Source organism: Epinephelus lanceolatus, chromosome 10 (genome assembly GCF_041903045.1).
Source record: "Epinephelus lanceolatus isolate andai-2023 chromosome 10, ASM4190304v1, whole genome shotgun sequence".
Classification (NCBI taxonomy): Eukaryota; Metazoa; Chordata; class Actinopteri; order Perciformes; family Serranidae; genus Epinephelus; species Epinephelus lanceolatus.
Window position 1 is genome coordinate 27504969 of NC_135743.1, and position 12287 is coordinate 27517255.

Genomic DNA, 12287 nt, shown 5'->3' on the forward strand with positions numbered 1-12287 from the left:
AATTTACAAAAGGGAAAAGACAGGATGGACAGAGTAAGAAATAGATGATCTCAGTTGAGGATCAGCTTCCTCTTTCTGCCTTTACTCTTTTTTGTTTCTCTTTGTTTCCGCATCTCTCTCCTTTCTCGCTTTCCTCTTTCTTTCCTGCTATCTCATCCTCTCACTTTCTGTTTGTGCTGGCTCTCCCCATTGCATTTTTCTCTCTCCCTCTCTCCCTCTCACTCTGTCTGTGACTCCAGACAGTGTTGAATGTAGGTCACTCTGTCTGGGAGCTCCTCTCTCTGTCTCTGTCTCTGTCTCTCTTTCTCTTCCTTCATTCATTCATTCCACCATTCTCTGCCTCTCCTTCTCCTCCACAGGGGCTGCGATTTCTCCGGGCTGGGTGCCGGTTGCTGGACAGCTCACTTAGCTGGATACCGCTGTACTGGATATGATTTATATTGCATATGGAGAGTGCAGAATCTGCACAATCACAAGGCCTGGCTGCATCTATATCCTGGAATAGAGCAGGAGATTTCCATTGCTTTATCAGCAGTAGCACGCAGGTGGAAGCTGAGGATAGCCAGGGACCAAGGGGTCATCTGCTGCAGGAGTGTTTTCATAGAGGAGCTAGGGAAAAACCTTTGGCATCGCTCCTGCCTTCTTACTCCCATCCAAAAAAAGACCCTTGGAACAGTGCATGTTCGCTCGCTTCCAAAAATCCACCACATAGGTCCAGATTTGCTTCTCTGTCTTCCCACTTTGTGTGTGTCTCTGTTTTGACTGTAAGATTGAGTTTTGCATATTCCTTTCGTAATGACGATACTCCGAATCTCTTCGAAACAACTTTCAGCGCAGAGATAACACAGGAAACCCAAAATCCCCGAAATGTCTGCCGGATTTTACAGCAGCTCTCCGTCAAAACAGTACGAAAAATGCCGTGCTGTCTTGCTTTTGCTCGCTCCTCGTCTCTTCCCTTCCAAAAAATATGGGAGTGGAGCAGAGACGAGAGTGTGTGTGTGTGAGTGTGTGTCTGCTTCCCCTGCCTGCCGCAGTGCAGAGCGACTGGCTTGGAGAAGTGAGGGAGGCAAAACGCAGACTGTTGCTAACTCTGTGGTGGCAGACTGGCAAAAAGTGATTGTGTGTGTGTGTGTGTGTGTGTGTGTGTGTGCGTGTGTGTGTGTGTGTGTGTGTAGCTGGCTGTAGTGTTGTAGTGCAACAATCAGCTGAGGCCATCAATCAACTATCAATCACTGTCAGCTGCAGTCTTTTGTGGGATGGTGAGTGGGTGTATAAGTGGGTGTGGACACGGCAGTCATCAGCTCAGAGACCACACACACACACACACACACACACACACAGCCATATAAAAATAAAGACACAAATAAACGCCTTCCAAATGTGAAATCTCAGAATTTGACAACAGTCCTTATTCACTGCATCTTAATTGTTCAGTTTCATGAATAAAGTGTGGAGCCCCCCGGAGAGTTAATTCTATAGAGAAGACCAGGTGTTCATTGTACACCTTAGCCTATAGACCCATGTTTACCTGGTTCAGAAGCAGATGTTGCTTTATTTCAGCAGATGCTTCTTTATTCCTGTTCACTCATAAGCAATTAATTATTTTACAGATGTGAACATAAACATGTAGCGTGAGTGATGGAAGTATTCAAACCTGACCAACCAAGAGCAAAAGGTCATGTGTATAAGTCTGCGCAACAGGACCACAGATATACCGCATCATCTTTGTAGCAATTATGCAACTTTTATATAACATATCTCAAACGATGGAAAGCACAGAGCCCCTGGAACACAAACAGCCTTCTGCCTTCTCATATGTGTGAAATAAAAGGAAATTGCTTTGCCCTTGATTCCAAAGTGTCCAGCATGGAAAGACGGACAGAAAGAAAGACACTGAGAATGAAGTCAAACACTTACAATAGAGACAAAGCCTGATATTTTCCTCTCTCCCCATCTCCCTTCTCTTCATCGATCCTCTGCCACTCTGCTGCTCAGTTTTTCTGAAATAAGAGTGCTTACATTCTCTACTTGTCTTTCAGCTCAGCTCTATAGGCTGTAGGACTAGTATAGGACTCTGAATAACATAGGACATATATATCAGAGAAAGACTTGTACGCTTTTTCCATTATCACGAGTAAAGCCATGCCGTGCCGATATGTAATTCCATTGTCAGTTAGGCACACCATGCCATGCCAAGCCACGCCGTAGATGGACCGTCTCGGAAGTAGGCCCAAAATCCAGGCCGCCCCCCCTCAAGCGGGTAGCAGTGAGGTCTTGCCGACCTCAGCCAACCCCTGACGACCCCCCTTCTCACCCCCAAACAAGCATGTGTGTTGTGAGACTTTCTCTCACCTCTGTTTGCAGGAGACCAGACAGAAAAGTGTTTTTCAAAGTCGGGCATTGGTTTCATTTTTATGGGTTTTGTTTCTATGTTGGTGCTGCTCTGTGATTTCAATACCATCCAGAGCTCACACATATATGAGTAGCTTTTACTTACCTCAGTAACATTTACAGCCCCAGTTACTCTTTTTTCTGGGGCACTTGTTGGATCACCAATAATTTAAATATTCCCCTTAAAACACCTTAATTTTTAATCCTCTGAGACCCACATGGACCCATTTTTGTCTTTTTGGGGGGGCAGGTGATCTTTGGGAGGAGATGGCAGGTCAACAGTGCATGCAATGTAGAAGTGGTATACAGTACATCACCCGAAAGCTGGGAACCTGCAGATCAATTTGAGATGCAGCATAGCACTGTGTGTCAGGTTTTTTTGGTCAGAAATCTATTATGAACATTTTGTTTTAGTAGGCGCCTATTCAAATTGTAAATGTTTAGAGTGTGTAGGGGCTTAGAACATTATGATGGAAGTACATGATGGCCATTCTCATGCTCATTTCTGTCTCATAAGTTGTTGCAGCACTTTTTGGGTTGATGCCATTTGTTACACAGTTTTGGTGGTAAATTTAAGCATGTTTAACCACTCAAGAATTGATAAAAAAAATTGTCAGAAATCCCTCCAGAATACCATATTACGACACCAAGACCTTGAGGAACACCATAGAAAAATCCATGCTGTGATTTGGAATCTTTTGATATTTGGAGATTTCTGTAAGAATTGTATTTTTCGGCGACTGAATAGCGGGCACCTCTGTTTCGGAAACTGCTACGAAATTACATTGTTGTCAATATACATCCTCTGAATGCCTGGATTCTCGAGTTTGTGGCTGTAAAGTTTCATGAGGCTGTGATTATCGTAGAGGTCATTAAAGGTCTTTTTTTTTTCTTTTTCTTTTTTACAATGATGTCTGTTTAAAAAAATTGGTCTTGCTATTACGAAATGACTACTATCAAGACTAACATCATCACACATTAATGATATTGGGCTCACTGAATCCACAAGAGTCTCAGCTTTCCAGACATAACCAATTTATGTAATTTCAACACTGTTAGGGACCCCAGTATGCCAAAATACCCATAGAGCCCATTTTCATTCAGATACCTTGAGGTGAGAGGTCAAGGGACCTCTGTGAAAATGGCCATGCTGTTTTTCCCTTTTCCCTAAAATTTAGCCAAACTTTGGAGTGTTATTCAGCCCCCTTTCTGAGAGGGTAGCACATCATGGTTGGTACCACTGGATTCTTTAGGTCCTCTATTTTCATATGATACCAGTATCATCACTCTGCCCTCTATAGCCTTTGAAATACAGGAATGTCGGCTCTGGCACACACATCTGCATTTCCTGGCTGGAAGGTCGTTAAATAGGTCATTATATGATAGCTTCTGAGCAAGGCCACTTAGACATTCCTGCCCATTATCGAACACTTAACAACTTTATGGGCTTAAGTTTTGAAAAAATTCACTCAGCAGAGGCAGCTGACTGTATTAATAACTGTAATATTGAAGTAAATGTGCAAACGCACCACATGGCGAGCTCGCACTGCAGCACATCTCAAGCCACATTGCATCTGAAAAGGCCCTAAATAAGAGAGTTAATACAGTATATATGATCATGATTGATGCTGACCATATTGGACTATTCACCCTCAGGCATGGGTGCCCATGCACACTGCGTGATGCGCATGCCCGTAGCGATGGTGCTGATGTGAGATTTTTGATAACTTGATAGTTCATTTGAGCCATTTCTTAATTTCATAATAAAGGTTTATGATTTTCCCATTGAAGCGATCCTTTGATCAGTTTAGCTCAAATGCTTTCCATTACAATGTGTTCTCTTACTGAGGAGCAGGGTGAATATTAGACCACTTATCTCCCCATAGAGTATCTATTGATATTTGTGTACACTTATGAAAGACAAAATGAATGATATGTATATGCTGGCTTACTTCTGGACAGTTTTTTGATTTTGACATTACCATATTGTTTATAATACAACAATATTTGCTATTATGTTTTTCCTTACAAAGGTGCGTAGCTATAACAGACACAAGTATGGGGATAACTTGTAATAATATCAAAAAAATACAGTTCTAGATCCCTCCAATTTTGGCATTTCTAAATGTGTTGTCAAGTTATAATTAAGAGTTAAACTGCACAATATTTTTTTATTTATTTAACTTTTGCTGTAAACAGGAGCAACTTTACATTAAAACATCACCAGAAATCAGCACATAATCACAAGATGTGAAAGCTGAAATAAATTAAGAAGTACAACTTCCGAAAGGCTAAAAAAACTGACCAGCAGTGGTTAAAAGTTTCCATCTTCACTGAGTGAACATGAATCCAAGAGCATATGTGGTGTGGTAATTTTCAAAATGATGCAGTCTAAGTCAGGAAGTTATTTAGGAAGGATAATCTAAGCCATTAGAGCAGCAGCTTCCTCCACCTTACTCTGGCTTTCACTGTTTTTCTTCTTCCCGCGAAAGTTCCAGAAGTGCAACCTCTTCTTCTCTGCCTCCAGCTGTCCAGTCAGAGCCAGACAGGACACAGCCACCTCCATCTTACTGTCATTGTTACAAGCAACCTTTGTTCCTGGGTGTCCAGAAGCCCCCTTTCTTCTTCCCTTTCTTCTCTTTAAACGTGAGCTTCTAAAAAAAAGAATGACAACATATATTTATTTCACTTCCCAAAGGCGAGTTCTGAACCAGTCTTATACGTGCTGTTAGAATTCATAATTCTGAGGCAAAATGACCAGATGAAGCGACATACCTGAAGCTGATTTTTCTCCACCATCAGGAGTTTAGCCTTGCACGCCTTCTGGATCCATTCCTCCTGTTTTGCCAGCTCCATGTCCTCCAACTGCTTGTCTTCCCTCTCCAGGGTCTCCTTCACACCCAGCTCCTTTCCGAAGCCCTCCTCTAGACCGGCACATTTACCTTTCCATTCGGCCTCACTCTGATTCAGCTCGTCTTCCTTTACACTCAGCAGGGCCAGAGTCAGATGTGCCTCTGTTTGAGCTTCGCTCCTTTTAGTGACCGGCCTGATCTTGCTCCCCTTCTTTCTCAGTGTCTGTTGAAGCTGGCTCACCTTTCTTTGCCACTTTTCTTTCACCTCCCTTAGTTTGGTGACACACTCAGTCTCAATGTCTTTTACATCCTCCTCAAAGGCTGCTGTCTTCCCATTGTTGTCCTCCTTCCAAGCGGCACTGATTTTGTCATTTTCCTCCATCAAAATGCGGTCTGTTTTGACGGCAGGTGATCTGCTTTACTTGTTGGTATGCCCTCTTCTGTCTTCTTATTTCACAAAGAGAGACAATTTCTTCCTCTCTCTCTTTGACTTTCTTCCTGCACTCTTGCGAAATTATTCTTGTTTGTTCTCTAAAGTCTTGTCCAACGTGTTCACATCCTTGTTCTCTGTAAACTCTTGTTCTTATTAACCAGTTTTCCTGTCCTCCTCCCTGCTGAGATCCTATCAGGAGAGGATGCCGTTATGTGCCCTCAGGGCTGAGTTTGCTGAGACCAGCCTCGGGTCTTCTTCGGTGAAGTAAAGACTTGTCTTGGTGTGTGCACACCTGAGCTGGGAGGTACCTCCGCAAGTGAAGTAGTGAGTCAACACCTACTGCACTCAAACTTTAACGTATTGACACAGGTTTCCACCACTGTGTTCATTTGTACTGGGAGTTTTCATCAAAAGAAATACGTGGGTTGTAGGGGGTAGGACGCACATGCAATCCTCTGACGTGGACAGTCATCTGTTTGCTTTTACAAACTGTATGTGTGACAGTTTTTCGGATGTGTGAGTAATGACGTATAAGAGAATACAGTCAGAAAAACTGTTTAGCAACCTTGTACTCCTCATTTCTCGCTTTCTCTTGATGTAATGGCAACAAATCAAACCAGTAGGTCATAGGTAAAGCACCAGACCAATGAGCATACGTCCTCAAATGTGACTCAAATATAACTGACAAATGAGGGTTTTTTTAACTTAATTTTAATTTTTCATTTACCAAAGATGATTTCACGTTAATATGATAAATAAAAGTAAATAATAAAATACAACGTTTGGCACAAAGACTTTGCCTGCTTGTGGGTGAATGGGGGAGGGCACAATAACTCATTTGGGGGGGCATGGCCCAGGAATGCCGACGCCGACCCCGCTGCAACCCAATCAGCATGAAAATATGCTGGTGTTGTACATTTTTCTGCAAACCGCAGATACGTAACATTTGTACGTTTCATACTTGGCAGGTAAGTTGCAACTTTATCTTACTATATAATGATGAAAACTTTGTCTGTGTGTCTGTCTGTGTGTCTGTTCCACATTTTTCCCCTCACTGACTTGGTCAATCCATGTGAAATTTGGCACAGTGGTAGAGGGTCATGGGAGGATGTGAATGAAGCAATATTACATCAGTTGGCCAAAGGGGGCGCTATAGCAATTGATTGAAATTGAAATTGCAAACCCCGTATGTCGTAGAGACACGAAACTTTGCACAGAGATGCCTCTCCTCATGATGAACAAATTTGCCTCAAGAACCCATAACTTCTGGTGATCTAGATTTTCCGCCATTTTGAATTTTTTGAAAAACACTTAAAATCGATCTTTTCGTGGAAGTTTGACCGATCTGCATGAAACTCAGCGAACATAATCTAGGGACCAATATCTAAAGTTCCCTCTTGGCAAAAGTTGGAAAACTTACTAAAACTGAGCTTCTATAAGGCAATGAATATTGCGGAGGGCGTGGCTCATCACATAAAGGTGTATAACATCTCAAGAGTTTCACCGATCACCATGCAACTTTGTAGGCATATGACCACACATAATCTGAGGGGACCCCTCCATTATTGGCCCGATCAAACAGAATGGGGGCGCTAGAGAGCTAATTTCTTATCTAGGCCTAACCGCCATATCGATTTTTACTAAACTTGGTAGATATGTAGAACAGGACGCCTCAAGGTGACTGGAGAAATTTAAGTCTAATTGGCAACTGGGTGGCGCTATAACAACAGAAAAATGCTTAAAAATGGCTAAAATGCGACCGATCGCTGTGGCTCCCCCTGTGGCTGAATGTTTTGTTTTTCTTCTAATTTTTGATATGACTAAGTCATGGTATGGTATGCTGTACATAATCACGGAAACTGTCAGTGTGTCATTCTGTCAGTCAGTCATTCTGTCTGTCCCACGTTTTTCTACTCACTGACGTGGTCAATCTATGTGAAACTGCACATAGGCATTGAGGATTGGCATAGGTAGAAGGTGACAAAGCAACCAATGGGTATGGACTAGTGTTTCTTTATTTTTCAACAGTTAACATGTAGTTGTTTCATGGCACAATAGTATAGTACGAAAAGATCATGTTTAGACTTAAAATACCCAGTTCTGTTGCCACAGTCACTGCTTAGAAATGCCCCAGTGTCTGGCTAAAAAACGCACACTTTTGGTGCCCTGGTTACAGTTGGAAATACTGCAATGCCTTGCTAAAAACCATCCAGTTTGTTGGTCTTAAAGCATGGTCTGAAGTGGTCTGATGCTTTGTAGCTGCCTCGCCTAGGTTTCATGCCATCCACCTCCTCAGCTAACAAACATATAATCTGAAAAAAAGTACAAATGTTACATATCTATGGTTTGCAGAAATGTACAATTCCAACATTTTCTTATGGCGACTGGGCCGTGAATCCAGTATAGTCAAGTGTGTCTGCTATTACGAGACACTACTGAACTTCCTCTGTACCAAAGAAATATTTTGCTTAGTAGATTTTAAAGTTTTATAAACAAGGCTGAATCGCTATAAAGTATCGCATAGAAAAGCAAAATAGATATTTATAAGAGGCCACCAATATGGACAAAATATTTCAAGTCAAACCTTGCTGTAACTACTGTAAAGCAAAATGGCTCTGGAGAATGAAGACGAGAACAACATTGGAGAAGGAAACAGAGGGTTAACTACAGAAGTGTGATATCACAAAGATGAAGATATGTCATTCACCTGATGAAGACCGAGGAAACGTAAACACAAGTGACAACCTCTTTAAAACCTTTCTGTCTGACTTAATCTGTCTGTGTGGCTCTCAGTGCCCATTTTTTTTCTTTCCCCCCCTCTCCCCCTCTCTCTGTCAGTCACACGTGCACATCAGCCACATCCTCTGCCTGCCAGGTGTGAAGAGGGAGATGGCAGTCAGTAATTGGTGAGAAAGCACTTTGTCACTTTGCTGGATGGAGGATAGATTACATCCAATATGTTTCTAATATGTTGGAAGATAGAGAATAGAAATCATATCCCTCCTTGTTACAGAAACCCAAAGCCAAACTTGGAAACATGGAAAAAACAAAATACGACGCCCTCTCTGACTGACATTTTTATTTAATGTACTCTAACTCACAAAACTGTTCATTTAGGAGTAACAGCAAAATAACCAAAATATTTTCTAGCATGCAAAGAAACCCCTATCACTACATTGCAAATGACAAAATATTATATTCTGTTGTCACATGCGATCTGAGACATTGCTTTTCTACGTATTGCATGATATTTAAGTCATACACGCATTCAGGTGGTGCTATTTAAAAGAAACACAACAACAGGAAACACTTACACCTTTTCATTCAGTCCTGGGCCAACAGTCACGAATATCTGATCTTATCAGATCTTATCGGAGTTCTGCAGAATGGTGCTAAAAGTTCCTAACAACAACAACAACAACAACAACAACAACAACAACAACAAAAGCTATTTACAAAGCTACTGAGATAAACTTCTACTGAAGAACTGAAATAATGCCCAAGCTAAGAAGGGATAGGGTTTGACTCTTTGCTGATGACTTTATTATATTTCTGGATTAATTTACTTACTATGCCTACACTGACTGGTTGATAGTAGGATTGTAATGATCCATCGATATGATCAAATTAATATAGTGACTCAGTGATTAACTAACCAATATTATTGATGTAAACTTCAACCATTGATACATATTGTTGTCTTTACGATACGTCTTTATTTTGAAATTCCAAGGGCACGTCTGTGTCACCATTTTCATCCAACCAAACCTCCTTCCTAAACACTGTTACAACCTACTGCCAGGCAGATAATGGTCAGCAGTTAAGACAAAAATAATAAGGATATTCACTGATATTATCTTATATCCACAACGACTCCTGAGTAAGACCAGTTCGGTCTGCCTCATCCAGATCTGAGGTCTCATCCAAATCTCTAACTTGTTTTCAACTTCCACTCTTTCATGTCCTTACTCTCCTCTGTCTTTTCTCAATTTGTTCTTTCTTTCCTTCTTTTTTCCTCCTTTCCCCACTCCCCCCCACCTCTCTTCTTTTGACCCTGACCCTGATATTGACTGACTGCACCATCAAGCCCCTGAAAGAGCATAGCTCAACCTTCGTTATGTCAAAACCATCTGTGTGTGTGAGTGTGTGTGAGTGTGTGTGTGTGTGTCATCCATTCTTTAAAGGAGGCAGTGAATCTCAAGAGATGTGAACCACACACACATGCTGTCGCCTCATCACCTGAGGTTCACTCCCGGGACCTTCCATGTGTGTCATCCATGCAGTCTGCCTGGGGTGGGTTGGGCGGTGTCTCAAGAGAGTTATGACTCTCTTTCTCTCTCTCTCTCTCTATCTCTCTCTCTCTCACACACACACACAAACACATGTACACGCAAATACACATACACACACACACACACACACACACACACACGGGTTCCCAGGAGTAAGGGTCGAAGGAGACAAGGTGACACCATGTCTCTCTGATACCTGGTTTCTGTCAAAGCTTGGTGACAACTGGTCACCTCTGACTGGACACACACACACACACACACACACACACACACACACACACACACACACACACACACACACTTATGTAAATACACACAGATGAGCCTGCACAAACATGCAGACTTGACACATCTGCCCACCCACACAAATGCAAACACAAACATGTGCAGATGAACTCAGGTATATGCACACACGTACATAAATGCAGAGATATGCACGTCCCACTATTCACACATTCATTTCAGATTTGAGATGCTCCGCAATCTCGCATGGCAGACTGAAGAAGTCTCTGCGGTGACCAGTCACCTACTGTGATGACAGGGATCATGGTGTCTCACACTGTGGCACTTTCCTCATGAAGGTCAGACGCCAAATGTCATAAATACCTAAATATGCATGTGCCACGTGAGGTGTGTAGCGCTGTTAACTCTCAGAATGACAGCAAGAGTATTACTCCTTTTTTGGCAACCTGAGTCTTTCACTCCTCACTGCAGCCTCATTATGTCCTTGTGTTAATCTTTTAGGATCAAACTTTTCTTTTCAATTACATGAAATTGAGAGAATGTTCAAATGTAATTAGAGGTAACTGCGCTGAAATATGACTCACATATATCAGAGTTGGGCACAATATCATTACTGTAACACACAGTATGACAAACTGCAATAAATTCCCAAACTTTATGAAGCTAATACTGTTTATTCTTTAATGAAACTGAAAATTAAGGAAACGTATGGATCATTTATTGTACCCTAAGAACACACTAAGTATCTTAAATATTGGCAAGTGTGTCTATGTGTGCCATGCATAGCTGTGAATATGTTCCTACATCACTCAGGTTCAATCTCTTTATATAGAGATAGAAACACGTATAGATTGTACCTACAAAGCTATGCATGCCTCTGAAGCTGACAGTGTTGCTATGCAACAAGTATATTCTGGGGCAATAAAATGATGTTTCAAGAAATGAAAGCTAATCAAATAAACTCTTTAAACATCTACAGACTTATCAGTGCTGAAACTTTCTTTCAGGCTTTTAGAAAAATAAAGTTATTAACTATTCAGCAGCGTCTTTGCACATTTCCTCTCAAAGCAAAGAATCAACTGATATCATATGACCTCATAACATTGTTCGATATAAAGAATAAGTGTGTGAATACAGTGATCATACACCTTTACTTGTTGAATGTGTGTGTGTGTGTGTGTGTGTGTGTGTGTGTGTGCGCGCGCGCACGCTCCACTCAATCACTACCCTGGTAGTTTAGCCCGGCCTGTATTTGCTCTCTCCGACAGAAACAACCTTGAAATGCGACAGATGTTCAAATTCACCCTGCTGAACTTCACAAATCAAAGCTAGACCACTAATAATGAGCTCTTGTCAGTTGAGAAAGAGGAGAGATTGTGGGGGTAAAATAAGTACACACACAGATAGACACACACACACACACACACACACACACACACACACACACACACACTCCCAAACACACACCACCAATCATTAACAAGCTAAGCTGGGGTCATACTTTGCAGCTGCTCTTTCTGGATAAGATAAGACTTTGACTGCTAAGTGTGTGTGTGTGTGTGTGTGTGTGTGTGTGTGTGTGTGTGTGTGTGTGTGTGTGTATGTGTATTTATGTCTGCATCTTTGTCTGTATCTGTGCCTGAAAACACCTGTTCAAACAAAGCTTTAGAAATACGACTGAATAAATACATTTCATATATACAGTAACCAGCCATCTGTCCGTTATAGGGTTGTAAAAGACTGTGTTGTTAACATTGACTTTGATGACAGTAAAAATATAATAAATCAAAGGGCTTCTTTGTGTGTACTTTAGATCAGTGATACATGCTGTGGGTCCTATTATCATGCGGGGACATAATGTTTTCATGAGGTGGAGTATTTTGTTCCCCCCTTGCTTCAAACTCACAGTAGGAAGTTATCCAATCGCCTATTGCAATTTTGGTGCCAATCTTTTGCATCCACTCAGTCAACAATGTACTTTGCACAGTATTGGCGATGGCGTATCCACATGCACCTCTCCATAATCACACAAGCGCCTTTTAATCTTTTTTTCAATTCTATTACACTGTCTTCAAC

At 41.6% G+C, this 12287-nt stretch overlaps 1 protein-coding gene across 1 annotated transcript; it reads right to left on the reverse strand.

Annotated features, from left to right (window-relative positions):
- Positions 1-4384: 4384 nt before the first annotated feature.
- LOC144464428 (uncharacterized) lies at positions 4385-5808 on the reverse strand. Its single transcript, XM_078171228.1, has 2 exons — positions 5167-5808; positions 4385-5045 (listed from the first exon to the last, which is right to left on the reverse strand). Exons 1-2 carry the CDS (start codon positions 5623-5625, stop codon positions 4971-4973), a joined length of 534 nt encoding a protein of 177 aa, XP_078027354.1. The 5' UTR covers positions 5626-5808; the 3' UTR covers positions 4385-4970.
- Positions 5809-12287: the final 6479 nt, after the last annotated feature.

Coding starts and splice junctions, on each gene's coding strand:
- LOC144464428 (XM_078171228.1), bottom strand. CDS start 5,625: ATGGAGGAAAATGACAAAATCAGTGCCGCTTGGAAGGAGGACAACAAT. Junction 5,046..5,166: donor TGGAGAAAAATCAGCTTCAG/GTATGTCGCTTC, acceptor TCTTTTTTTTAG/AAGCTCACGTTTAAAGAGAA.